Source organism: Umbelopsis ramanniana, assembly GCF_025399195.1.
Source record: "Umbelopsis ramanniana AG unplaced genomic scaffold K450scaffold_10, whole genome shotgun sequence".
NCBI lineage: Eukaryota > Fungi > Mucoromycota > Umbelopsidomycetes > Umbelopsidales > Umbelopsidaceae > Umbelopsis > Umbelopsis ramanniana.
The window spans coordinates 270,405-295,475 of NW_026252096.1; the positions used below are offsets into that span (position 1 = coordinate 270,405).

Here is a 25,071-nt window from a genome sequence, read left to right on the forward strand (position 1 = left end):
TCGCTTGCGTTTGCTAATAACGCTTCCCCATTTGAGCCATGAGCGATCCAAGTGCCTACGCTTATCCTAGCAGTAATTCAGCTCGCCTTTCAACCACATCATCCGTATATACAGATGGTCGACAAAATAGAACTAAGTCTCTCTTGGAGAGAAACCTCAACCGAACAAAGGGTGCAGAGGTAATAACACAATTCAATACTAAAGCATTCACTATGCCGTGATGATCTCTAATGACCACATGTTTTTCCATTGATAAAGGTCAGCTTGAGTGCGCTATCATTCCTCTTTTCAGAGATGATTCAATATGCACAAAAGCGTGTCAATGGCATTCAAGACCTGGAGCGAAAGTAAGTCAACATCCATATTCCGCGCTGTGAATCTTGAATTTACTCGGTCCTGCAGGAGACTAACATCAACTGGACCCATCTTTAGACTAAACGAGTTGGGATATCGAGTTGGACTTCGTATGCTGGAGCTGTTGGTGTGGAGAGACAGGAACCCTAAACGTGAAACGCGAGTACTGAGTATCTTATACTTCATTCACACCGCATTGTGGAAAGGTCTCTTTGGCAAGCAAGCCGATTCCTTGGAAAAATCAACTGAGAATGAAGACGAGTGTATGTAGGCACCCTATGGAAACTTTTACCCCAAGTACATGCTGTCTCACTCAGTTTCTTGCTATTCCAGTCATGATTTCAGATAACGAGCCCATCCTCACCAAGTACATCTCCGTGCCACGAGAGCTATCGCAGCTAAACTGTAATGCGTTCATAGCAGGTGTGGTTGAAGCTATTTTAGATAGTGCACAATTCGTAAGTTCCCTTCTTGTGGTTTTTCCGATGTTGACTCATATAACCAACATTGCGTCTTAACAGCCTGCTCGAGTCACTGCTCACACCGTGCCAATTGATGGCTTTCCATTGAGAACGACCATCCTGATCAAGTTTGACAAGGAGGTGTTGGAGCGTGAAGAAATGCTCAAGTAGATTCCCGTCCCTAAACATTCTCCCGCTTCTCTTTTTCTCATACCGAAATTACCAGTGTAATATAATATACAACTACTTTTCCCTCTTATTTTATTGCGTGCATTTTGCTCATGGACATTGGCATGGGTCATTGATCTATTTTTTCTTTCCCTTGCCAGTTTTATCGACGACTTCAATGTACTTTTTAGGAACTCCTTGCGAAAGCAGTAGCTCGGTGACATGCTTAGTCTGCGGTCCTTGAACCATGATCTCCTGCTGAGGGTTTTTGGGGCTGGATCCATGCACTGGGTTGGCTATATTCAACAAAGCTTAGCAAAGTAATTTTGAATACTATATCTAATGGACGTATATGTACCTGTGACACTACTTGCGCATCGTCGAGTCAAATCCTTGCACACTTCTTCCACAGAGAGGCCATACCACTCAACACCAGTCACCTTGGTCATGGTTTTTCTTCCTTGTCTGGTTTCCAGGGTGATCACCACATTACGGGGACTTCCGTCTCGTAAAATCGGTTCCTTTCCAGGTAGAGTAATCATATGCATTCGCTGCATTTGGTCCAAAAATCTGCGTAATGATAGGGTTAGCGGAATGAATGGTTTTCCAAAGAATTTCTGCCGGTTCGTACCTTTGCAGTAGGTGGTCGCGCTGAAGTCTGTCAACTGTCAAATACTCCTCCTTTTTCAGAACGGCATCACAAAGTATGGGATCGATCCGAATCATACGCTTCTCTTGTGCGTCAATTAAGTTCTCTTGTTCAACGTACTCCATCAGAACAGTTTTAACTTCCTGCGAATTATACGCCTGCTTAGTGTCCTTTTTCAATGCATCGAATATCCGTGCGGTGTCCTTCTTTGGCTTGTAATAAAGTTGGATTTGAGTAGCCCCGTTTGACTCTTTCTTAGCAGTACCTGGTGTGCCTGTGGATGCCTCTGATGAAGTAGACTTTTCAGCTGCATTGGATGGCTTAGACTCTAGTGTTTTGTATTTTTTAGCTGACATCAAAGCTTCGTGGCTCCAATTGATGTTAACGACATGTGTTTCTCCCTTGCGGTCTTTCAGCTTGCATACACCTGCCTTCTCCATATCCTTTAAAAACTTTTGCATCTTCTTCCAGCTTGACTTTTTCACATCCACTTCTGTACCGTTTACCAATGGGCGGCTTGGCAGCATATACGTAGAGTAGAGCGTCGATGCCGACATTGGCAACAATTCGGGAGAGTGACTTTTGGTCAGTTTGAATACTAACGCTTGATAAAACGTGTCTTTCACTAACTGATCGATATCTTTACGCAATATGGTGTTAATTTTCACCTGTTGAACATACTATTTTTGTCACCACATATAATTACCATTCGTTGATAGCTGTGGCTTTTCTTCCACATGAGCTGACCCTTCCTCTGGCATATTTTTGTTTCCATCCTTCTTCTCTTCTTCTACAGTAAGGCGGCTCTGGGTTTGATGTGCCAAATCATCAATGTCCTCTTCATCTTCCTCGTCACCAGAATCTTCAGATCGCTCAATTGATTCCAAATTTGGAGGATCCGATTTGTCGCCCATGGCCCATAGGCAATCCTGATAGACATGTATTAAATTGACCGCCTTACCCTTCATGCCCGAGCGTACAGCGATGTTCGAAGTGTCTAAAGCCATCCTGCCAACTGCAAGCGGGTACCTTTTGCCGGAGAAAGAAAGCTTAGCTCAACGGTTTAACAAAGGGAAATCACCTTTGAAAATTAACAAAATCAATCTTACTTGTAGCCGTTAATACATATAGCCACCAAGTCGCCTGTCTTCAAATTAGGTAAGCCTTCTGATCCAGCTACCAAGCCGGGAATCATCAAGTCTAATAGATACTAGTCAGCGGCTTGTTCCAGCGTTAAATAACCTTTCTCGGTTTGAACCACTTGCCTGCTCCGTTAATCAACTTGGATATGACGAACGGCCATGTATTTAATGTTGGTAGCATATTCGGGTATTTCCACAATGTGTATACTTAAAGCATAAAATTAGTTGCTCTGCTCAAGCGGATTCTTGCACCAAATTGTTGCATTCTCTTACCGGTTGGTATTGGTTCGGGACCATTCACCTGGAACCAGGTAGGCGAGTTGTCCATGGCGTAAACGAGGCCTAGATCATCAATATGGCTTGAAAACTTGGCTTTCTGTAGATCCTCAGTGAAAAATGAAGGAGCTCCCTCTACGGAGTGGAAATCCTTTATAATGGGGTAAGAATCAAACACGTCTGATTGAAATCGACGCCGATCTGAGCTCTTTAATGCGCTGTAATTCTTTATACTGGGTTGCTTCTTGAACATGTCGAGGGCTAAAGGCTTGCCTAATTCGGCTGCGCGTCGGGACTGTCATAAATTTCACCTTCTTCTGCTCCAGTGCGCAAACGCGACCTTGTAGAAGCTTTCATGCCTTGGCGTGAAAGGAGTTATACGTTATGCTCAAACAAGTCGAACATAAGCTTGCCATAGAACTCGAATACATGCCATGCTAATGAAATCTTTCATCATCCCATACCTATCCTCAGTTCCCAATTTCATACACCATATGTCTCAGTTCCCTGAGCCTTTTAAGCTCACTGTCTCTGAGGCCATGGTCTTCGTAACGGCGTGTAGGTTTTCCCATTATCGTCACTCACAAACTATATCGAGTTTCTCCGTGTTCCACAGTTTACTACCATGACGCCCTTTGTCCTCTAAAGTCAATTCTTCGAAGTAACCATCAAGTGGTGACATTTGGTTGGTCCAATTTTGCGGTCCCGAAAAAAAAATTCAATGCCTTCCACCGAGTAAAAACTTTGGATCCGCTGGCCTATTGATAGTCAGACAAAGCAGAGCTTGTATACCAAACTAGCCGCTTAACAGTAATAGAAAAATAGAAATACTGTCAACCGTACAGAAAATAAAGACTGAAGCTGCTAATAGAGTGTCATACGGATTCAATGTTGGAGCTCGCAGCTACTTGTATATTTACTGAGGTCGGGGACGGGAGTTACATTGCAAGTGCTAGTCACTATCCCCTTAATTTTTGCACTTACTCCATGCGTCTAACAATGGGACCATTGCTAGATAATGGATAGTGATCCTAGTAACATTGTCATATCACTATGTGCTCAACATTACAGCCTATATCAAGTGGCAACTCTACTATTACACGTGATTGTGATCATTCCTTATGGCGTTATGTTTTTCTCTACCTTGTCTGCTTTACCCCCCAAGAGTATAAATTAGCTACTTTGGCAGCCGTCCGTCTGCCGGTGCGTCAACTCGTTATAAATCATCAAGGAAGTGCACCTTACTACAATCTACTTTCTCTTCATCCGAACGCCATCCTCTCCTTATCTCTCCTCTCTATCCAGTTTATGGTAAATCTCCCTTGTATTCAATGCCCGTTATGATGTGACCCAAAAAAAATTTGGTTGACACGGTGGAAGGACTGAAATCCTTACTCACGCGGCTCCGATATTTTTTGTTCCATTCCTATTTTCTGTTTTATTTACTGGGCTTTTTGCTTTTTCCTCTTCAATCACTTCTTCTTCTTTTACTACTTTACTATGTTGAGATCCGCTTTCCAAAGACCTATCCGCAACGGTGCTTTGCGTTCCCTGTCTGTCGTGTCCATGCAGATGGTATGTGCTTAAACCTCCACTCAGTTGCAATCGTGTTTTTTCCCCGCCTTATGCTAACCCTTCACCTATAATAGCGAGGCTACGTCTTCCCTGCTGGACAGAAGGAGGTAAGTTTCATTTCGTATTGCACGCACTGGGTGTGCCTATGAACTGCACTAACGCCTCCTTCGCTTTCATTATGTAGCTGCTCAACAGCCGCCTCAAGGATACCGATCCTGAAATGTTCGATATTATTGAGAAGGAGAAGAAGAGACAGCGTACCGGTATCTGTCTCATCCCCTCTGAGGTGAGTTTTCAGTCAATAGCTTAACCTGGACGCATTGCACAACGTTGACACTGATAACCTTCTGTAGAACTTCACATCCCGATCTGTTATGGATGCTCTTGGCTCCATTATGCAGAACAAGTACTCGGAAGGTTATCCCGGAGCAAGGTAATGTGTCGTGGTGGTAGTTGTAGTGGAACGGGACTGCAGCTTTATCTAACCGATCAAGCGTGTTGTTTGCCACAGATACTACGGTGGTAACGAATTCATCGATCAGTCTGAGCTTTTGTGCCAAAAGCGTGCTCTTGAAGCATTCGATCTCGATAATTCCAAGTGGGGTGTCAACGTGCAGTCTCTTTCAGGTAGGTGCAAGGGGTGGGCAAAGCTTTTGCAGATTGTACTGGAAATGTGATCATACTCACGAAGCGTAATATGTATAGGTGCTCCCGCCAACTTGTACGTTTACGGTGCTCTCTTGAAGCCTCATGAACGTATCATGGGCCTCGATCTTCCCCACGGAGGACAGTAAGTAGATGTTTGCTTAGTGGGTGTGGATATTCCTCGGCAAAGATTTTAACCACCGCTCCTTGCAAAAAGCTTGTCTCACGGCTACCAAACCCCGACCAAGAAGATCTCAATGGTTTCCAGCTATTTTGAAACTCTCCCATATCGTCTTGATGAGAAGACTGGCTACATTGATTACGACGCTCTTGAAGCCAATGCTATTCTCTACAGACCCAAGATCATTGTTGCTGGTGCAAGTGCTTACCCTAGAAACATTGATTTCGCCAGAATGAGAAAGGTAAAGTAAAAGCGTTGAGTTGGACCTATGTTCACAGACGTGTTCGTTACTAATCTGGGATCGATTATTGTGTTACAGATTGCTGACCAAGTTGGTGCCTACCTTCACGTCGACATGGCTCACATCAGTGGTATGTAGGGTGGGGATCGCAGGATGAAATAGCTCCCTCAAAAGCTAACTTTCAGTTCTTTCATTTCATTTCATTAAGGTCTTGTTGCTGCCGGTGTTCTTCCATCACCATTTGAATACGCTGACCTTGTCATGACCACCACCCATAAGTCTCTCCGTGGTCCCCGTGGTGCCATGATTTTCTTCCGTAAGGGTGTCCGCAACGTCGATAAGAAGGGAAAGGGTATGTTTTGCAGAGAAGCAGTCCATTGCCATCTGGAAGTATAAACAAGTTTCCATTCATGCTAACTGACTTGTTTATCTATAGAAATTATGTATGATTTGGAAGGCCCAATCAACACCTCTGTTTTCCCTGGTCATCAAGGTGGCCCTCACAACCACACCATTGCTGCTCTCGCAGTTGCCTTGAGACAATGCAAGGAACCCATCTACAAGGAATACCAACAGCAAGTCCTGTCTAACAACCAAGCCTTTGCCAAGGCTTTCACCGGTCGTGGATATGAACTCGTGTCTGGTGGTACTGACACTCACTTGCTTCTTGTGAACTTGCGCTCCAAGGGCATTGATGGCGCTCGTGTTGAGCGTATTCTCGAATTGGCCAACATTGCTGCTAATAAGAACACTGTTCCCGGTGACAAGAGTGCTTTGATCCCAGGTGGTCTTCGTATTGGTACTCCTGCCATGACCAGCCGTGGACTAAAGGAAGACGACTTTGTCAAGGTTGCCGACTTCATTGATCGTGCTGTGCAAATCGCTCTTGACGAAAAGAAGAAGGTTTCCACCACCAAGTTGATTGACTTTAAGAAGCACATCGGTAACGGTGAGAATATTCCTGCCCTCCAAGAACTCAAGAAGGACGTCATTACCTTCTCTGAAAGCTTCCCCACCGTTGGTTTCAATGAGGATGAAATGACATACCAATAGACTTGTTTCCTCATCAACTCAAAAACACTCCTGCATACCAAACCCTTCTTTCTTTTCTCTCCCCATTACTTTCAACACCTGTAACCTTATCCGCTTTTTCTTTACATGTTTGTCTTCAACTACTAGCATAAAATAAAATACAATAAAAAAAAAAAATCAATCCATGTATATTCTACTGTTGGGTTTATACTATCGTCAAATTGACTGCTTCTATTCCAGCTATGCTATAAGCGTGGAAACACCTTTCTAAAACGAAGCAAATGGATATATTTTAAAAAGTATAGTTTACATCATCACGCAGCCAGTGTTCTTTCGCTTGATAGCCTCTTTATCCGTTCCAGATGCCAATGCGCGAATTTGTATACGGTGGACTTTGTGATCTACAAGGTGTCTGTAATATAGTGTCTGTTGATCCTTGACGTATCTCCAGTCTCCATCAGACACTCTGATATCAATGGCTTTCCCATCATAGTGATAGCCAGGTATATATATTTCAGTCTCTGTCGCTGTGCCGTTATGCTCGAAAACAAAAGTGTACTCAAGCTTATCCAAGTTGAAGGCGGCTGAGATAGGTGTGCCCGCTATTTTAGACGCATAGGGTCTCTGTGTCATGAAAAGTGGAACAAGGACAAGGAGGAATAGCAGTTAGTCAGAGTTTACTATGCTTGGCGAATGATGATGTATCTCACGTACAATGACAGCATCCAATACTCGGCCACCCTTATGCCAGTGGTCGACGGCAGCTTGGTCTCTACCGTGCACCTTGGTCATTTCCTGATCGATTGCTTTGAGTTTTTGAACATCAATCTCAAAATTGCCGACAGGCGGTTCTTCTTCGCTATTGTGATCATCCTCTGTCACAGCTTTATCATGCATAGGAGAAAAGATGGAGAAGTCTTCACCATTCCAGTGATCACCATGCGTATTATCGTTAGTAGGATTGTAATTCCATAGCCTGAAGGTATAGATTAGTTGTGACCTCTTTAGCAACATCCAACATGTACACATGAATCCTTACGTGAAGTTGACAAGGTTGCTCTCCAAAGCATATATAACAGCATCAAGGAAGTTGGTATGATGGGTGTAATCCCCAGTTTCGAAAGCTCTACGTTGGTTTAAATCCATGGGAATGCCAACTTCACCAACCACACATGGTTTCTCGCCCATATTGTCGATGCCACCCTTGCGAACATTACGAATTTGACCCGAGTAATTCTTCTTTGCTCCTTTTACACCAAAGTAGGTTGCCTTTAAAACATTGCCTCCCTACGAATAGGTTAGTAAAGAGTTCGCGGTCACGGTATTCTGCTTGAAATGGAGCATCATATGCATGAGCTTACCTTCTGAAGATGCTGCACGTCATGGGTCACTTTGCCTTCAAATTTTTTATAGAACACGCAGTTAAGGTCATACCAATGTGGAGAAAACACAATGTTATCCTGATGATGCTCGTCATTGTACTTTGGTGCAATCTTTAAATCAACCAAAAAGTGAAGGTCAGCAAATAAGACCCTAAATAGTTGACTACGAAGAGCACATTTTGCACAGTCTCTCTCACCTCATTCGGTAGTGGTTCAACAAAGCAGAACCATTCCTGTCGAATATTTTGGATGGCTTTCGCATATGCATTAACGAATGGGAAATAAAAGTCGTTGTAAAAAGAAATGGGTTCGCCAGTTTCGGGATGTTTTGCAAAATACTTGTCGTTGATAAGTTTTGGCTGGTCATTTTCGTCTAATCCCCAAACGCCATGGTCACGCCAGATACAACCATGACCTTCAAGCCAAGCAGATGTTTTACTCTTATTGATCACTCGACTGTGAGATCGCTTCGTTGGAATCGGCCAACTTTTGACATAGACGTCTACTTCTTGCGGAATGCCATCCCCCAATGCTAATGCTTGTAACGCAGTTGGTGAGTCTCCAAAGATCAAGTTGATAGCTGAGTCGTATTTGGCGAGAGTCTTTAGTCCAATATAACCGGGATGAGGTTCATTCATCACTTCGAAACCGAGTACAGCTTCCAATTGCGAAAGACGTTGGGCTAAATGCGCAAAGCAGTTGATGAAATGAGTTTGAAGAAATTGTTGAATTGACTCGCCGTTGTATGTTTTGGACGGAGCAAAGGTATCTCCCGCGAAGAAAAGAGTGAACATAGTGCTGCTCGCCAACTTTGTATAATTTGTAGGCCAAACCTGTAACAACACATATATTAATGTCAAACTAAGTGAGTAGGTCCTTGCATAATTTTTTATAAATGTGAATTACCATAGGCAATGGATCGCCGGGAACGGCATTGGTGTTATGAACATATGCTGCACCAGTTTCTTTGAAGGACCGAATATTCAAACCAGCCAACTCAAAAGTCCATCCTGGTGCTCCTGATCCACCTGAAAATCGTGACCACTGTAAAAGTGAAGTGAATTAGTCCGCTGACAGGATAAAAAAGGTATGGATGCAGAATGCCAAGCCGGCTGGAAAAAGGTCACTTTGTACTCACAGCATCTTGATGCGGATCAATAAAGCATTTGATACCATATTTTGGCATCATCTCAATGATTTTAATGAGATAATCAATGTATTCTTCGTCGTATATTCCCGGGCCGGCATGCTCAAGGCTCTCCCAAGGTACCAGCAGTCGCACAAATGTCAGACCCCAGGCACGAAGTCTTCCAAAGTGCTCTGCAGCATCCTCTAGAGGAAAGGGACGGCCAACAAAGCTGACATTACGATGGTCCCAAAACTTGTCTTCGTCGTACAAATGGGTGGATCCAGCATAAGGACTAGTTGGCAGCTTGGACGCGCCACACAAATTGACTCCTCTCATAAGCAGAACTCGGCCATTTTCATCTCTAAACCATCGATCTGTTCCTTTTACGTTGCATGACCAATGATGTGCTGGAATACTCGAAGCTCCTAATTGTTCTTTGGTCTGCTGTTCGTTAGAAGTGTACGACGACAAAGACGACTGATCAGCATTGGATTGCACTGGTAAGAGGTGATGTGGCCGTAGAGGTAACTGCAATGCCGGATCAACAGTGGGCATCATCTCTTGAGAAGAGTCCGATTGCTCGCTATCGGACATGGCTTGCAGTGAATCTTGAACTGGTGGTGACATTGACGATTTACGAACCAAGATAAAGTGCCCTGTGGCGGAAGGTACGAAAAGAATATATTACTTGCCATCTTTTCAAAGGCCGCCATTCATACGAAGGATGATGGCCAACTGATATTATGGATATCGCGTGAGCTCAGTAGCCATTGGATGGTGACCTTATTCTACAATTTACATGATTCCCTTACTGTAACCTAAAATTTATACCATCGTTAGCGTGATATACACCATGGCATGTCACGAGGTGAGGGTATGGACAAGGGGCCATATGTATATCAGCATGGCCAGCACCATACAGAGTAGTGGTGTAGTATTGACATAGCCATGTGGGTTCTGAAGAAGCACCGAGGAAATGCTGTTGATCACCAGTGAATGTCTTGAAGAAGAGCAGACGTACTCTAGATTTTAACCAGGCAGGCATTCGATCCGGTAGATTTTCAGCGATGATAGCTTCTACGCTTATTTCTACTGTGATCATACAATTCAAAAAAAATAATACAAATTGAACTATTGTTTAGTGCTCATGTTCGTCTCCTACCCTCTTCAAAGACAAAGAGGAAACGTCAATTTAGCGAAGTACTAGTGGTGAAAGACATCGGGGGCTCAATTTAATTGGCTGGTTTTCTAGATCCTTTGTGCGCATTGACTGGCTGGCGTAGTCCAACCATTGCTCCTTCCATAATCGAGAATGCAGGCCATTGCTCTTTTGGTAACGCTTTTGTTACCCATTGTTTTGATCTACCTTATTCGCCACGAGAATGGAGGATCCTCATCGGCCTCGGCTGCAAAAAAGAAGAAGAAGTCTAAGAAGAAGTCTTCCAAAGCAGCCGATTCAACTCAAGCGTCAACGCCAGCTTTGATTGATGTTAAAGATGCAGCAGATCGCGAAGTCAAAAAGCCTTCTAAGCAAATGAAGCAAGAGAAACAGAAAGATAAAGTCAAAGAGAAAGATACTGTACAAATTATTGATGAACCCAAGGAGGAGGTCACTATCACCACCGAGAAGGCAAATACACCCACCGAACAAGAAAAGGCGGCAGCATTATCATTTGTTGAGGAGAGGATGAAAAAGGCTGCAAAAGACAGTGAAGTTAGTGGCATGGCTATTGACCAGCATATGGATAATACGAGTCGGTTTTCCAGAGTGATGCGCATCAAAACGGATGAGCCGCCAGCCGAAGAGGAATGGGAGCCAGTGGAACCAGGTTGGAACCGAAAAGCCAGTAAAGGTACGTGTCATTCAGCCAGTGTACGATTCAAGGGCATCCAAAACACATAGAATTGATTTTTCATCTCTTTCGCAGCCAGAAGCACGCCTCAAATAGCATCAGCCAATTCCTTTGAACCGTTAACCAAAAAGCAAAGAGAAAATCTAGCTAAAGCCCGCAAAAAGAAGGAAGCTAAAGCGACTCAGGAAGCAGAGCAAGAAGCTAGATTGCGACAGCACAAACGCGAATTGGAGAAACTAAGGATCAATGATTTCTACTCAAAGGGACCTGGTAAAAAGATAATATCCCAATCAAATGTGTGGGGTAGCGGCTCACCAGGCAGTGGCAAGCGTCCGCAAGGTGTCGCCAGCCTGAACGAACATGGACAATTGATTTGGGATTAGATGCTCAAGTATTCAGACGTACACACTATTCTTTACATTGAATGGTAACAAAGCTTTGCTTCTTTTTTCTTTGGTATTTTTTTTTTTTAAAAAAAAGAAGGAAAAACAGAAACTGGAACAAAAGAGATAAAGCCAAAAAATGAAAATGAAGGTGTGGCAAAATGGTTTGACTTATGGTGTTACAAATAATGACACAGAGGTGCTATTACATCTTATGTCAGTGAATGAACAATGGTAGTGTTTCTCGTTTATGAAGAAAGAAGCGACTACAAAAATCTGAATGAGTGTTCTACAAGGGTAAATAAGTTGAGGGGGATTATCAACGTATGAGTTGATTAGTTTGAAACATAGAAAGCATGTCCGTGGAAGCTGCAGGTCTCGTTATGTTGAGTGTCAGCAGTAACCTTGTAGTAATATGCGTATTGGTTAGAGATATCGGAAGCAGGAAGAGTATCCTTAACGTTGAAGATAGCTCTGACGTGCTCATCACCAGTCCAGCTGTCCTTGACCTTGGTGCTTTCCTTGGTTTGCAGATCGATCTTGTAAAGCTCGATGGACTTGAAGTCTTCAACATGGGAAGCAGAGTCACGAGCTGTTGCAAATAAAAGATACAATTAGTAAAAAATAAAATACAAATTGATTTAATGCCATTCCATAGGGTTCACTTACTGAGAGAAACGGTGTAGGCTTCACTGGCCTTGACCTTTTCGCCGGAGCTAGGCTTGTCGACGCTGACACCGAAACAACCGTTATCGACGTTAGGGTCAAGAGAGCTGCCATCGTCTTCAATGCTGTCAGTGCCATCATCGTTCTTATGGCTTTTAGGGACGACCTTGAAGACCTTGCTCATAAGTGTGCAATCGGGGCCAGCATTGTTGTGTACCCATGTACTGTACAAATAAAAAAAGAAGAGCGAAAATTAATAGGCGAATCAAATCAATAGGAAGTTAGAAAACAACGAAAGCTTACCGGAACTCAAACTGGGCAGGCAACTTGATGTTCTTGGCCTTCTTGGAGATATCAACACTAGAAACCAGAAGCAGACGTCAGTAAGTGAAACTCACTACAGAATAAATGGTATTGGCTGACATGGTCTAACCTGATGGTAGCCTTGGAGTTGAGCTTATATTTGCCTGTCCAGGTGGTACCGAGGTAAGTCAACTTATTGCCGGAGCCAATATGATAGATATCGACGGCGTTGATGACCTTGCTTTCGCTATTGGGCTTTCTGGTGACGGTCAGTTTAATCTTACTGCCTTCAGTGAAAGTTTGGCTTTTGGTAGGGGCAGTCAGGGCAAGACCGCCACAGAACTTTTTAGTGGCCGCGTCAATCTCGTCAGACAAACTGTCAGCGGAAACGAATGGAGCTGTCACAGCTAAGAATCCGAGAGCGAAGGTTGCAGCAATTGAAAACTTCATACTGATTAACGAGATGAAGAGAAGCGCGAAGCAAAAGACAGGGTAAAAAAAAATGAAAAGGCGACTTTATTAACTGTTTTTGTTGACAAAAATAGATTTGCTCGAGGGAACCTGTCCGTGTAACCATCATTAAAACGAAGTTACAGCCTTGCCAACATCGAGAGCATGCAACATAACAGGGCCTGCTTCTTGGCTTCTGAAGCCAATACGTTCATGTGACATTTTTCTTCTGATCTTAACGAGATTCCAGTTGTATTCCAATCTTGTAAGGTGATGCTCTGTGGGTCGTAGCATACCTTCTTCAAATACTTCTTCATTTGCGGACTAATTAGTCGGGCAATATCAGAGTAGTCGTAATCCTCCTTTTTAACACCATAGAGCTTGAGGCAGTAAAACCATATAGCTCGTCTCAGTGGGGACGTGTCCAGCATAGTGTCTTCTTGTTGATTAAATATGCTTCATATTATTATAAAATAAAAATAATAATAAAAACAAAGGTGGGTAAAGGTTATTTACCATGGATGAATAAAGTAACCTCTCACATTGTTTCATTTATAGTTCACCTACCTCCAATCAGTAATGCTAAGTGCTTCGTGAAACTCTGCATCAATGTACTCGCCAACTGAAGGTAAATAATGATTTACAAGATCGCAGGCTTCAGTTTCCCATGAAAAGTCTCCAAGGTTGAGCTCTTCGTCAATTTTGACATCAAATTCTCGTCTTTCAATTGCATCACTTGCTGAAGTATGATCCACAAACCGATCCAAATTTTCGTATACTGCATTTACATATATATTGATACTACTTGAAAGTTTGGTTTGGAAGTTGGATGAGTCCTCAGACTGACGACGTATGGGGTGCAGTTTGGTCGGTGAGCCATCTGGATCCCTGCTTGGTGTGGTGCGTAAGCAGTGGGCAGACGAACCGGCTGTTGAGCTCACTTGAGTCGTTTCTTTTAACAAGGAAATAATCATTTTCGTTTGATCCTGCATTTCAGACTCGGTGGGTCCATTCACGCCGTCGTCTTCAATGTCTGCCTTGGCGGATCTCATGGGTGTAAATTTGAGTCCAAGCCCAATGTTACCTGATGGGCCGTCTTCTTGCATAACAATGGTAGGTGAAGGATGTGAATCTAATTCTTCACACCATCCCGTTGCAGCAGACGCTGCATGAATGGCTTCGTCTTCCTCTTTGACTGGATTGACTAATTGTGTTTGAAACGTTCCTAGCTCTTGCTCTATGCCAGGTTGTATTTTACCGCCGATGGTGAATCCTCCAGTCATGTCGGGTTCGTTGGCTATCCCGCAAGAGCCTATAAAGCTGCTCAAGCTTAATATGGTGGCGAAAATGGTTGTGGCATGTACCAACTCGCTATGCGTCCAAGTGTCTGATACAGGCGTTCCTACCGAGTTATGTCGCATTAATTGAGTCATGTCCTCTTCCTCGAGCTTCCACGGTTGTCTTGAAACCTTTAGAAGCAATCGTGATATTGTTCGTAATTTAAATGGGACATGTTTCAGTCCCTTCAACCAATTTTTGTCTCCACCGTGATGGATAAATTCGTGTGTTAAGACTTGCACTATATACTGGCATCGATGCTCGGCAGCAGCCTATATATACAGTATAGGAATGTGAGGTTTACGTATGATTGTTAACTACTACGGAATGCTTTGGCAAAGATACATACCATAATGCCTAAATAATATCGCCATGGAGGATGAAGTGGACCAATAGAGCGCTTGAGGACGACCGAGATACTAACATGAAACGCCTCATAAAAAGTTGGAAAATAAGCCAACACACGGCACAAGTTACTGATTCGTCCAGTGGTGAGGTACATTTGAGCCATAATCTGCCAAACATATTCATCGACCGGCTGACCAATCACGTCTTCATCTGGAGTCGCATAAACTTGCAAGTGAAACCAATGATCGCCATGTCCAGTTGACTGGTACGTTATGTCATCACTATGACTTTCCCTCGGTCCCGTGATGACTGAAGAAAGTGAGGGTGAAAGAGGGGATAATTTTGTGGACATAGTCATGGGAGCTTGACTATGGAACGACGTAATATCGGTTTCGGTGATGAAAAAAGATGGCGAAGGGTGTAACAACATGGGGGTAACAATGCCACTGGTCTTTTGGATAGGGTAGTATAGTTAGTTTAGTAAGTCATATAATGTGAAATGGCCTGGCTTGCTTGATCGTCCCCGAAAAGTCACAATGCTTGACCCGCAGCTTACCTGCAACTGGCTAAGGAAGGTAGTGCATCTTCGTCGCACATCACTGTACGGACAAGTTGTTGCTAGTCTCAGCAGCGTTAATAAATATAAATGCAGTTGTTCAGCCGCGCCTTCAGCCTCCAGGGAGTGATCGACAGTCGGTATAGCAGTATTTGGATCGTCCTCAGCCGTTTCCGGAGAGCCAGAAATTTTCATATTCTCGAGATCCATGTTTTGAAGTGCAACAGGGCTCAAAGATGAATTCTGGGATGTAATGGCGTATGAGTGAACCAATCGAAAGATCTTTTGAAGAGTGGCCTGCCTTGTCTTTTGATTGTCGCTCTGTAATAGATTGAAGAGCGCTATTCTCAACCTGGAAGCCTGCAATCGACTGGTCTGATAATCGAGTATTTCTGTTAAAGTATGAATGAGGATGAGTACATTGTGCACGGACAGCAAATAGCGGAGTCATTGTGTCGACTCATTCGGATTCCAAAGCAATGGCAGGAATGTCAGGCTAACCTTCGTCTGATTCGTCCATTGCTGGCACACGAGTGTTATCTCGGACGCTTGTAACCATGGAAGAAATACCAGAAGGCGAAAACTAGCCTAGAACGCTGGTAAGGAATCTTGAAAAAAGTGAAATAAGTGTAGAACAAAAAAGTGCGCAGAGGAGTTTCTATTTGGTGTGTTCGGGGCAAATGTTGTTATATGGCGATTGCATGACTGCTGGGCATTACGAAATTGGGGTCCACCATTTCCCTATGATATCTCATTTGTTTGCATTTTTTATTTTCCACCTTCAATTACATAACACTACCAAAAACGCGATTATGTCTGCAAATGCTTGGGCCATACTCATCATACTCGGCCTTGGTATGACAGTAGCTGTTGAAATCAGGCTGGGAAAAAATAACCACGAAAAAATATGAGACATGATGTGATTTACCAGAGACCCAGTAGAAATCTACTTACCGTTGAGGCCAATAAACTACCACCAAACCAGACCGCGTGCCGCTGTTTCTTGTGTGAAATAACACTCACATCGATGGGCTTAGCTTTCATGGCACCACCGCTCAAATCCTCGCTCATCTTGACTCGCAGGTCAACAGTTCGTTTGATGTCACGTTGCAAACGCTTGTCGAAATCTTTATACATGGTGGAGCCACCAGAGAGCACAATGTTCTAAACAGAAGTTGTTAGTCCATTGCATGATTGAATACCAAAAAAAGGTAAAAACAAAAAAACAAAAATGCAATTACCTTGTACAATCCTCTGCGTGTGTCAATAGGGCTGCTTTGGATCACATTGTCAACAACCTCTGGAAGAGGAGTTAAAAAGTCAGAGCTTGCAATTTCTGGGTTGAAAAAGATCTCGGGAGCCAAAAAGCGCTCGAATCCGACATCTACACTGTAAGGCTGCATATGGAATTAATTCACCACCATCCGAAATGAATTGAGCATACTATGGTACATCATAAAACCAACCTTGCCAGTAACAGTGTGAATGCCGTCGTACTTCTTGAAGTACTTATCAGGCTCTTGTTCGTATTTTTTGAACTCTTTGACGATATCTGGGCACACGTATGAGTATTGTTCTTTGATAGTTTCCGCAACATACAATGAATCTTCGGGGGGGATGCTAGTTTCACCACGCTCACGCAAAAGCTGTTGAACGAACTTTGAGATATCTCTTCCTGCGATAGGAATGCTCTTAATAGAGCTACCAATGACATAACCCTCAGCCTGTGCAAATAATACAGTGCGTATTAGCTTCACAGTTTTTGCTCGATAGATATCATGTAATTGCGGTCAATTTACCACAGGAATGACGTGCGTAACACCAGCACCGGAATCGATGACAGTTCCGGTCAAAGTCTGTTCATTGACCTTGTTCGATGTCCACGAAGCAGCAAGTGCTAACACAGCTTGAACGGCAATGTAGAGGCCATTAACATTAAAAGTCTCAAACATGATTTCAGCAGTCATTTCACGGTTTTCAGGAGGGTTGAGTGGTGGTTCGGTCTACAGCAGAGCATGTTAATATAATTCATCCAACACCATTACGTGTCCATCTGATATATATAACTCACAAGCATAAAGGCATGATCTTCAGGCTCGCATCTGAGGTACTTGAAAATGGATTGTTCCCAGAAACGCTCCATATGATCCCAGTTTTCGATTTGGCCATGACGAATAGGATTATGCACAGCCATAGTTTTAGAGTTAGCAAGTGCTTCATCACCGATATAAAAATCCAAGTCTTCTATGCCTCGCTTTGATGCCAAGTTGCCGCTAAGATATGACGGTTTGGAAGCTACGGATGGAGCTCCTGATGCTGATGGGCTCTCATGAGTAGAGATGGCAGTCGGGAATACGAAAGAAGGCTCATTGTTGCCACTGAAACCTAGCTTGGTATAGCTTGAATAGAAAATGTGTTAAGATGTGAGTTCGAAATGGCTAACGGAGACGCGAAATAACGGGCTATTCGAGATATGACGAACAAACTGGCGTAGGCTTTGTGCCATTGCACGCCAAGATGTACGCTTCATAGCAAGGATAGGAGTCACAACTCACCCAGTGCCATTGTCCATAACAACCACGGGAAGGTTCGTCATTTTGTCGTTAAGTAATGTTTGATAGTTCCCTTGAAGCAGAAGTCCAACTCAAACTTGACTGACCTTTAAAATCACCGTCGTCATTGGGTTGCACCAAACTGGGTGCGCAAGCTGGAGGTCGCCTTAAGCCACTAGAAAAATCACATGACCAAATCTTGGCGAGTCGCTGCGCTACTGATCATTCACCATGCCATTCTTTCAAGCTCACTCATATTGCAAAACATTCATTCTCTCCAAATACATTTCAAAAGAATTAGTAGACAAAAAAAGGAACCAATATGAGATACTGAATGTACAGGAATATCGATTTATTCATTTGATACGGTGGATGCAATATTGTTTGAAATTGACTAATGCTATTGATCAACCTATTATGGTCGAAGCAGTGGGAAAAATCCGATTAAAGTCTGTTGACGTTTCCGAGATCCTTGCATGCTTCTTGTACACGAGTGATCATGGTCTTTTCACCCTCACGAACGAAGACACGAGGATCATAGTACTTCTTGTTAGGCTTGTTGGCACCTTCGGGGTTGCCAACTTGTGCCTTCAAATAGTCCTTCTTGGCTTCCATGTAGTTTCGGAATCCAACAAGATAAGCCCATTGAGTGTCAGTATCAACATTCATCTTGACAACACCGAATGACACGGCAGTGGCAATTTCTTGGTGAGTAGAACCAGAACCTCCGTGGAAGACGAAGTAGACGGGCTTATCGTCCTTAGTGCTGAGTTGCTGTTGGACATACTTTTGGTGCTTTCCAAGCAATTCAGGATGAAGCTTGACATTACCAGGTGAGTAGACGCCATGGACATTGCCGAATGCAGCAGCAATAGAGAACAAATCAGTGACTTCGGAGAATGCCTTGTAGATGTCCCAGATATCTTCTGGCTGAGTGTACAGAGAAGCGTTGTCTACATTTTCATTGTTAACACCATCTTCTTCGCCTCCAGTGATACCGATCTCCATTTCCAATAAGCACTTCATGGGGGCCATGCGCTTCAAGTACTTTAAGCAGATTTCGATGTTCTCTTCCTTGGGCTCCTCAGACAAATCCAACATGTGAGATGAGAAAAGTGGTTCACCATGAGCCTTGAAGTATTCCTCATCTGCGGCAATCATACCTATATATATCGAATCGGTCCACCTTGTTAGCTTACTGATATGGTATGTAAGACCACGTTATACTTAAATGGCTTCATCTTACCATCGAACCATGGGATAAGCTTCTTGGCACAATGATCAGAATGGATCAAGACTGGGATTCCATAAGCTGCAGCAACTTGACGGACGTACTGAAAATGCGAAACAAACAGTGTCAAAAGCCGTGTTACAAGTTTGAGATAAAAAAAAATTGATGTCACGAAAGTACGTACGTGGGCGCCAGCAACAGCACCAAGGATAGAAGCCTTTTGACCATCATTGCTCAAGCCCTTTCCAGCATAGTAGGCGGATCCACCATTTGAGAACTGAATAATGATGGGAGATTTGATATCACGAGCAGCCTCTAACGCGGCGTTGACGGTACTGGTGGAAGTACAATTGATAGCGGGGATAGCAAAACCGTGCTCTTGTGCATAATCAAAGACCTTGCGAACATTGTCACCGGTAATGACACCAGCTGGAACGATATCTAGAAGACCCATATTGTGTAAAGTAAATGTAAAGTAAAGTAAAAGAACTCTGACCGGGGGGTTGTTCACCCTGAATCAAGGTATTTAATCCAAAGGAAAATTTTGCTAATCATGCAAATCGAATGACTGTGTTTCAGCTCACGTTTTTTCCAAAATCATCCCACGATTCATAAACAAAAAGTCCATCCAAACATGCCACTATATTCTATAAAGCTGGTGTTTCTCTTTCATTTATCTATGGACGGCAGTAAGCTGTCTACCTGTTTGTCAAAGCTTATCGGAGTAGAGGTTGCTTTCAGTTGAAGCGGCACAACGAGGTGGTAATAGGAAATTAACATGGGTCTTACTGCGATATCAAGCGCGTCTCTAAAACCGACGCCAAACGATCCGCGGTGGGATGGGGGCTGCAACACCCCCTCCCCATCGATAAAATCCGTCACCATCGACATCTTGAACGTAAACCGGTAGTCGACGTCGCATCAGACAAATTATTACATCTACTATTATCAAACATACGTTGAAATATTTGAAAAAAAAAAAAAAGTATGAAACCAAGAATGAGCATTTGAGCAGCGCGAATAATATGACGGCATTTTTTTATTTTTTATCGTCGCTGAACCACTTTGCGGCAAAGCACATATCTACCACACGCTTTTCATTTTCTCAAGGCTGGTTGCCTATTGGGCGCTCATGAGCTCCTTCATGAAGGCATCAGACGAAGGTTCGCGTTCCAGGAAATCTCTAAGTAGATCCATGCCATCGCTACCAAAGGTGAAAAGAAATTATGTCAACTTGAACACTATCTATAGCTGATCAGGCGGAGGTACTTACCGGCTGCCACCACGAGATAAAATTTTATGACGGTATGCCAATCCGTTGTCTCTGGACAAGGTGTTATTGTTGAACTTGGTGTAAAACATATCAGTCGAGAACACCTTGCTCCATACTGTTAGAAAAATTGTTAGCCGTCAGAAGCTGGTTGTCGCGTTGGGATCTGAAAAAGAATGCCCCTGTTCCACTTACGATAACCATAGTATCCTATACAATGAAACACAGCAAGTTAAAAAATTATTCTAGGTGTAATACCAATTAGCCAATTGCTGATACATACCTGCATCGTATCCTCCCATAATATGACTTGCAACACAAAAAGCATATCAGAATACGTTTTCTAACCATGATGTTGCTTGACGCTATTACTTACCCAAATGCAGCTTGGCCATAAGTTCCCTATAAAGTTGAAGTGCATGTTAAGCAAAAAATGTATTGGGAGGCGGTTGAAAAAGCCGGTCGATGGCAAAATTTTCATACCTCTGGTGAGTTGATCAACGAGACCTTCTTACGAAGAGAATGCCAAAGAACAGAAGTATCCAATTTTTCGTCTATAGAACATCAAAGTCAATGCATGTCCAAGAAAAGCATTTTGTTTCTTTCTTCAATTCGAATAAGTACCATCAGAAGTGTGAAGTGTCATATCGTAGATACCGAAGAATAGTTGACGCAAGTTGAACATAGCACCATTCACATTTTTTGCCTTTACGATGCGGTCAATGACTTCATCGGGGATAGGTTCACCGGTTTGATAATGAGACGAGAGATATTTCAAGCTTTCAGAGTCAAAGCACCAGTTTTCCAACATCTTTCGAGATCAGGTCAGTAAGAGATCACAAATCACACCATGAAACCCTTACTATTCCTCGCGTACCTGTGATGGGGCTTCAACAAAGTCGCGTTCGACAGCTGTACCGTTGAAACGTGTGTGCTTTGTTCTACTACAGATGTGATGCATGACGTGACCCTATAGCAAAAGAATCAGCAACCAATACCCTTTTCTACACAGTATATTCCCGCCTTACCAATTCGTGAAACAAAGTGACAACTTCGTCATGCTTCAGAAGTGAAGGCTTATCAGCAGTGGGCTTGGTAAAGTTGGCTACCATTGCTGCGGAAGGTGCAACGCGTTCACCACTTTCCTTCAAGTACGAAGGTTGAAGAGGGAAGCAGGCAGCGTGGGAGTCTAAAATAGCATAAGTGTTGCTATACAACTATTCTCCTTGTTTGAACTGGTTTTACTCACATTTGTTTTCTCTTGGGTGAAGGTCAAGGTACATGTAGCCAGAGAATTCTTGGGTATCGGTATCATCCCAGCATTCGTAGAGCTGAACATCAGGGTGCCATACAACGGCCTTATCAGCAGGTACCTTTACAAATCTCAATCCAAGCACCTTGGAGTAAATTTCCAGCATTCCTGCAATTGCAACTGGTTAAAAGAAGCACACCATCTATTTTTGCATTTGGTTTGAAACTAACTGTCGACAGTGTTGCTCAATGGGAAGTATTGTTTGATAACTTGCTGGTCAACTTGGTATTCTTCCTCCAAGAGTATACGCAAATAGTAAGCAGTGTCCCATCCATTGATGTTGCCATCAAATTCCTCTCCTCGTGATTCCTTCTCCTTCTATCTCCACCAAAAGATGATGTGAGTGAGTTGACATGATCATATTTTCATGGCCGGATGTCACTTACGCGTTTGATGTTCTTGAGTCGTTCCAATTCCTTTTCACCCATGGGTTCCAATCTGTTCACAAGATCGCTCAGGAACTATAAAGCATGCCATGTCAGACAGGTTTCACGTTCGCTCTTTGCTTTACAATATGTATACGTACTGATTGAACTTTCTCTACTGACTTGGCCATCTTGACCTCCAATATAAAAGCGGCGTGTGATGGGTAGCCAAGAAGCTTAACGCACCAGTATTAGTCAAATGGGGCAAGTTTGAACTCATGCAGTGTAAGGCTAACGACGAGTATCACAAACCTTGGCAGCTTGGCGACGGAGCTTAACGGCCTCTTCAAGAATTGCAATGTTCTCCTTATTACGAGATTCGTAAGCGATGTAGTGAATTTTTCGGGTATTTTCATTCTTGCAGTTTTTCAAGACGGGAAGAACATCAGGATATCTACACGGATTCCGGTATGAACAACATTTCGCCTTTGATGCACATTGATCACATCTTTCGCTGAAGCTTACCTCATAGTCAAAATATACTTTTGAACACCATCGACTTCCCCTGTCTTCAATCCACCTTTAGCGATGGTTAGCTGCAATTCAATTCGACAATCTACTTTCACATTAAAGCTACTTACTCAAAAAGTCATCGTCCATATTTTCGAGTTCATCCTAGTCATCAATGGGACCATCAACACCACATCAAGAGATTTCGTGCATGACCTTTTACACATTATCTCTTACCTTAGTAAAGCTAACGGCTATAGAGGTTGTTAGTATATCTATAAAAAGAATAACACATATAGTTCTACAAAGGATACTAACTGCTGCTCTCCTCGTTCAAGTTCTTGCTGAAATCGATACCCAACTCACTGAGCTTTTTGCGGATTTCCTTAAGTTCGTTACGCTTGCTTTCCTCCAACGCGAGACCACTTCGACGGAAATCAAGTTCGGTCTTAGTCAAAAGTCTTGCATCCTCAGGTTCCAAAGTAGCCAAGTCTGTCTTGTTGAAGACGTTGAGTACGGCTTGATACAAGTCAACGCGCATGCCTTGCTCGATACCGAACGCATCGTATGCCTTGTCAGCCTCCAATGATGCATCCCTAACATCCTTTTCTGGGGAAAAATAGCTAAGGTTTGTAGCCAAATGAGCTTCACCAGCAACAGCATTGTCCACCTTGCTCATAGGGAGAATCACAGTTTCAAAGGTCTGCTGTTCAGGAGCAAGGCTAGCAACCTTGTTATTGACCTCCAGCTCTTGGGCCATGATGTCATCGATCGACTTCTTAAGTTCAGTCGCAGTGATTGCGAAATTGAGTGTTGGTTGCGGGGCAGTTGTGGTGGTCATGGTTCAGTTGGTAACGTGTGAAGAGCTGCGAGGGGTATACGCGCAAGTCGCTTTATACCTTGTATTCGAACTCCGGTACCAAGTCACCAATGTCTCACAGCAACGAGAGATGAGAAATTCAGTTAACAGCGAAGGTAAAAAGGCTCCTATTTGGATGAATTAATATTATTTGATATCTTTATTACTGTGTTAACGTTAGGTACCCTACATAACATTTTATTGCAGTAAATGTGTGTGTAGCCCGATTGACCGGCCAGACAGTAAGAAATCAATTTCCTTTTACAGGTTGAAGTTTCCATATCCACACCCAGAGACTCTTGTGCATCTCTAATCCACGCAGAAATCTCAGCTACGGCATACCTGTGGAGCAGAAGCCTAAAGACATTGTACACAGCATAAGCTGACACTCAAATTTATGACCATAAATTAGAAGTGGATGATCTGCCAACTGTGCGTACTCTGCAGTTATTAGTTTACCGAAGTATGTACACCCACTGACATACAAATTTTTGGGGAAAATGTTGAAGTATAGCAACGACTTTCGTCTTCGCCAGAAAGTAATGCTACGTTCAGCCAATACTGAGAGGATCTCGCGAATCTGGCAATAATTACCCAAAGCAGATAAAACTGCAATCCACAGAGAACGTTCGGCATTCCATCTTTCGTTATATCTACCATGAAATGCCATTGAAAAGGTTTCTTTCCTCTCAGGGACAATCATTTGCTGTGGTTTACTTTGATAGCCTCCAATGGGACCAAAAGACATGAAATTTTGGCTGTAGCATACTTGATTATTTTTTAAAAAAAAAAAAGGGGAGGGGGACTTCTTTATTAACATAACGTCTACATTCAGTTAGCAGAAGTTCCCGCTTGTTCCGGTTCGTCATTTTCTGCGTTAGCACCATCATCATTGACTGATACTCCTGCCATTCCATTTTCCAACTCTCGTCGTTCATTAGCTTCACGGTCTCTTTCCTTTTCAGCTTCTTCACGATCGTATGCAGACAAGTCGAAGTAGTCGTCTTCCTCTTCTGAGTCTTCTGCCCAGTCGGGATTGAACTCGAAAAGATCTCTTCCAGACATGCCTTGCGATTTGCCGGCTTGGAATTGCTTCTCCTTAAGCTTACGTTTGACGGCCATTTCAGCATCCTTCTTATCCATACGATGCTTCTTCCATTCAGTGAATGAATCTAGAGTTACTGGCGTCAAGTTGGAACCGAGGTTATGTCGCTGCAAAAGGTTTATGATGAGTATGCTGGTACAGATCAGACAAGCGTTTAAGGCGTCAGGTTGATACAAACCTCAGTTTCCAAGAATTGTTCTAATGTGATTTCTTCCTTCTTCTCTGTCTTGTCCTTCTTGGACTTGAGAATGAAGCCTGGAGGCAGTGCGTGTACATATTTGCAGTTTTTACCTATGGTGAAAAGCGTGCAATTTATCTTAGCAGGTCGCCTTTGCGAAACATAAAGCAGCCAATGAAATCATAACGATCACTTACCTCCGTTAGGGCACTCCCAGAACCAACCATACTTATTATCTTCAATAGCTTCCAAGAAATATTTGCATACAATATCAGTTGTTGTCTTGGGGTTACCAGCCTTGCTAAGAACAACCTCTTCCAGCTTCTTTTGATCCCATTTGTCCATGGTATCTAATAAATGATTTACATGAAAAGTTGAGTCTCATGTTTTTAGGAACACTGAGTCGTTTTAAACCTCAAAGATCAACATACCTTCTTCTTTCTCCTTTCGAGAATCGGTATACAGATCTTTCTTTTGATCCTTTCGTGTGACATTAAGATCATGGGAGAACTTGCACTTATGGCCTTTCTCACAATGTCCAGCCTTAAAAAATTCGC

At 43.1% G+C, this 25,071-nt stretch overlaps 9 protein-coding genes across 9 annotated transcripts; 4 read left to right on the forward strand and 5 right to left on the reverse strand.

Moving 5' to 3' along the window:
• Position 1: 1 nt before the first annotated feature.
• On the forward strand, positions 2-1,326 carry K450DRAFT_228387 (uncharacterized protein). The gene is made up of 5 exons (XM_051586909.1): positions 2-179; positions 259-347; positions 433-617; positions 688-812; positions 876-1,326. Exons 1-5 carry the CDS (start codon positions 39-41, stop codon positions 984-986), a joined length of 651 nt encoding a protein of 216 aa, XP_051447318.1. The 5' UTR covers positions 2-38; the 3' UTR covers positions 987-1,326.
• A 2,052-nt stretch (positions 1,327-3,378) lies between these two features.
• K450DRAFT_228394 (uncharacterized protein) lies at positions 3,379-3,965 on the forward strand. The gene has a single exon (XM_051586910.1). It carries the CDS (start codon positions 3,485-3,487, stop codon positions 3,677-3,679), a length of 195 nt encoding a protein of 64 aa, XP_051447319.1. The 5' UTR covers positions 3,379-3,484; the 3' UTR covers positions 3,680-3,965.
• A 493-nt stretch (positions 3,966-4,458) lies between these two features.
• K450DRAFT_228397 (uncharacterized protein) lies at positions 4,459-6,888 on the forward strand. Its single transcript, XM_051586911.1, has 10 exons — positions 4,459-4,625; positions 4,700-4,732; positions 4,810-4,911; positions 4,979-5,058; positions 5,137-5,252; positions 5,331-5,415; positions 5,488-5,692; positions 5,771-5,822; positions 5,901-6,044; positions 6,129-6,888. Exons 1-10 carry the CDS (start codon positions 4,551-4,553, stop codon positions 6,743-6,745), a joined length of 1,509 nt encoding a protein of 502 aa, XP_051447320.1. The 5' UTR covers positions 4,459-4,550; the 3' UTR covers positions 6,746-6,888.
• A 6-nt stretch (positions 6,889-6,894) lies between these two features.
• On the reverse strand, positions 6,895-9,892 carry K450DRAFT_228402 (uncharacterized protein). Its single transcript, XM_051586912.1, has 7 exons — positions 9,245-9,892; positions 9,013-9,150; positions 8,304-8,939; positions 8,086-8,217; positions 7,764-8,011; positions 7,439-7,700; positions 6,895-7,348 (listed from the first exon to the last, which is right to left on the reverse strand). The coding sequence occupies exons 1-7, from the start codon at positions 9,860-9,862 to the stop codon at positions 7,031-7,033; spliced, it is 2,352 nt and encodes a 783-aa protein (XP_051447321.1). The 5' UTR covers positions 9,863-9,892; the 3' UTR covers positions 6,895-7,030.
• A 620-nt stretch (positions 9,893-10,512) lies between these two features.
• On the forward strand, positions 10,513-11,668 carry K450DRAFT_278371 (uncharacterized protein). The gene is made up of 2 exons (XM_051593291.1): positions 10,513-11,088; positions 11,164-11,668. The coding sequence occupies exons 1-2, from the start codon at positions 10,548-10,550 to the stop codon at positions 11,469-11,471; spliced, it is 849 nt and encodes a 282-aa protein (XP_051447322.1). The 5' UTR covers positions 10,513-10,547; the 3' UTR covers positions 11,472-11,668.
• On the reverse strand, positions 11,650-12,940 carry K450DRAFT_228409 (uncharacterized protein). Its single transcript, XM_051586913.1, has 4 exons — positions 12,571-12,940; positions 12,441-12,497; positions 12,141-12,361; positions 11,650-12,063 (listed from the first exon to the last, which is right to left on the reverse strand). The coding sequence occupies exons 1-4, from the start codon at positions 12,888-12,890 to the stop codon at positions 11,807-11,809; spliced, it is 855 nt and encodes a 284-aa protein (XP_051447323.1). The 5' UTR covers positions 12,891-12,940; the 3' UTR covers positions 11,650-11,806.
• Positions 12,941-15,785, reverse strand: K450DRAFT_228413 (uncharacterized protein). Its single transcript, XM_051586914.1, has 5 exons — positions 15,634-15,785; positions 15,133-15,524; positions 14,578-15,027; positions 13,458-14,500; positions 12,941-13,346 (listed from the first exon to the last, which is right to left on the reverse strand). Exons 1-5 carry the CDS (start codon positions 15,689-15,691, stop codon positions 13,031-13,033), a joined length of 2,259 nt encoding a protein of 752 aa, XP_051447324.1. The 5' UTR covers positions 15,692-15,785; the 3' UTR covers positions 12,941-13,030.
• A 2,177-nt stretch (positions 15,786-17,962) lies between these two features.
• On the reverse strand, positions 17,963-19,455 carry K450DRAFT_228431 (uncharacterized protein). The gene is made up of 3 exons (XM_051586915.1): positions 19,100-19,455; positions 18,931-19,018; positions 17,963-18,847 (listed from the first exon to the last, which is right to left on the reverse strand). The coding sequence occupies exons 1-3, from the start codon at positions 19,367-19,369 to the stop codon at positions 18,129-18,131; spliced, it is 1,077 nt and encodes a 358-aa protein (XP_051447325.1). The 5' UTR covers positions 19,370-19,455; the 3' UTR covers positions 17,963-18,128.
• Positions 19,456-19,956: 501 nt separating this feature from the next.
• On the reverse strand, positions 19,957-23,341 carry K450DRAFT_228442 (uncharacterized protein). Its single transcript, XM_051586916.1, has 18 exons — positions 22,694-23,341; positions 22,610-22,626; positions 22,504-22,537; positions 22,388-22,442; positions 22,175-22,316; positions 22,024-22,098; positions 21,884-21,958; positions 21,668-21,815; positions 21,435-21,605; positions 21,214-21,374; positions 21,063-21,155; positions 20,810-20,996; positions 20,669-20,739; positions 20,562-20,587; positions 20,469-20,494; positions 20,381-20,395; positions 20,189-20,303; positions 19,957-20,119 (listed from the first exon to the last, which is right to left on the reverse strand). The coding sequence occupies exons 1-18, from the start codon at positions 23,211-23,213 to the stop codon at positions 20,035-20,037; spliced, it is 2,016 nt and encodes a 671-aa protein (XP_051447326.1). The 5' UTR covers positions 23,214-23,341; the 3' UTR covers positions 19,957-20,034.
• Between the last annotated feature and the right edge of the window lie 1,730 nt (positions 23,342-25,071).

Coding starts and splice junctions, on each gene's coding strand:
- K450DRAFT_228387 (XM_051586909.1), top strand. CDS start 39: ATGAGCGATCCAAGTGCCTACGCTTATCCTAGCAGTAATTCAGCTCGC. Junction 180..258: donor ACCGAACAAAGGGTGCAGAG/GTAATAACACAA, acceptor CCATTGATAAAG/GTCAGCTTGAGTGCGCTATC. Junction 618..687: donor AACTGAGAATGAAGACGAGT/GTATGTAGGCAC, acceptor TTGCTATTCCAG/TCATGATTTCAGATAACGAG.
- K450DRAFT_228394 (XM_051586910.1), top strand. CDS start 3,485: ATGCTAATGAAATCTTTCATCATCCCATACCTATCCTCAGTTCCCAAT.
- K450DRAFT_228397 (XM_051586911.1), top strand. CDS start 4,551: ATGTTGAGATCCGCTTTCCAAAGACCTATCCGCAACGGTGCTTTGCGT. Junction 4,626..4,699: donor CTGTCGTGTCCATGCAGATG/GTATGTGCTTAA, acceptor CACCTATAATAG/CGAGGCTACGTCTTCCCTGC. Junction 4,733..4,809: donor TCCCTGCTGGACAGAAGGAG/GTAAGTTTCATT, acceptor TTCATTATGTAG/CTGCTCAACAGCCGCCTCAA.
- K450DRAFT_228402 (XM_051586912.1), bottom strand. CDS start 9,862: ATGTCACCACCAGTTCAAGATTCACTGCAAGCCATGTCCGATAGCGAG. Junction 8,940..9,012: donor CCGGCGATCCATTGCCTATG/GTAATTCACATT, acceptor GTGTTGTTACAG/GTTTGGCCTACAAATTATAC. Junction 8,012..8,085: donor ACGTGCAGCATCTTCAGAAG/GTAAGCTCATGC, acceptor ACCTATTCGTAG/GGAGGCAATGTTTTAAAGGC.
- K450DRAFT_278371 (XM_051593291.1), top strand. CDS start 10,548: ATGCAGGCCATTGCTCTTTTGGTAACGCTTTTGTTACCCATTGTTTTG. Junction 11,089..11,163: donor GAACCGAAAAGCCAGTAAAG/GTACGTGTCATT, acceptor TCTCTTTCGCAG/CCAGAAGCACGCCTCAAATA.
- K450DRAFT_228409 (XM_051586913.1), bottom strand. CDS start 12,890: ATGAAGTTTTCAATTGCTGCAACCTTCGCTCTCGGATTCTTAGCTGTG. Junction 12,498..12,570: donor AACTCCAAGGCTACCATCAG/GTTAGACCATGT, acceptor TCTGGTTTCTAG/TGTTGATATCTCCAAGAAGG. Junction 12,362..12,440: donor CCTGCCCAGTTTGAGTTCCG/GTAAGCTTTCGT, acceptor TTATTTGTACAG/TACATGGGTACACAACAATG.
- K450DRAFT_228413 (XM_051586914.1), bottom strand. CDS start 15,691: ATGGTTACAAGCGTCCGAGATAACACTCGTGTGCCAGCAATGGACGAA. Junction 15,028..15,132: donor CCTTCCTTAGCCAGTTGCAG/GTAAGCTGCGGG, acceptor CCTATCCAAAAG/ACCAGTGGCATTGTTACCCC. Junction 14,501..14,577: donor GATATTATTTAGGCATTATG/GTATGTATCTTT, acceptor CTGTATATATAG/GCTGCTGCCGAGCATCGATG.
- K450DRAFT_228431 (XM_051586915.1), bottom strand. CDS start 19,369: ATGGGTCTTCTAGATATCGTTCCAGCTGGTGTCATTACCGGTGACAAT. Junction 19,019..19,099: donor GTGCTGTTGCTGGCGCCCAC/GTACGTACTTTC, acceptor TCGCATTTTCAG/TACGTCCGTCAAGTTGCTGC. Junction 18,848..18,930: donor GCTTATCCCATGGTTCGATG/GTAAGATGAAGC, acceptor CGATATATATAG/GTATGATTGCCGCAGATGAG.
- K450DRAFT_228442 (XM_051586916.1), bottom strand. CDS start 23,213: ATGACCACCACAACTGCCCCGCAACCAACACTCAATTTCGCAATCACT. Junction 22,099..22,174: donor TCCGTCGCCAAGCTGCCAAG/GTTTGTGATACT, acceptor TGGTGCGTTAAG/CTTCTTGGCTACCCATCACA. Junction 21,375..21,434: donor TCACCCAAGAGAAAACAAAT/GTGAGTAAAACC, acceptor ATGCTATTTTAG/ACTCCCACGCTGCCTGCTTC.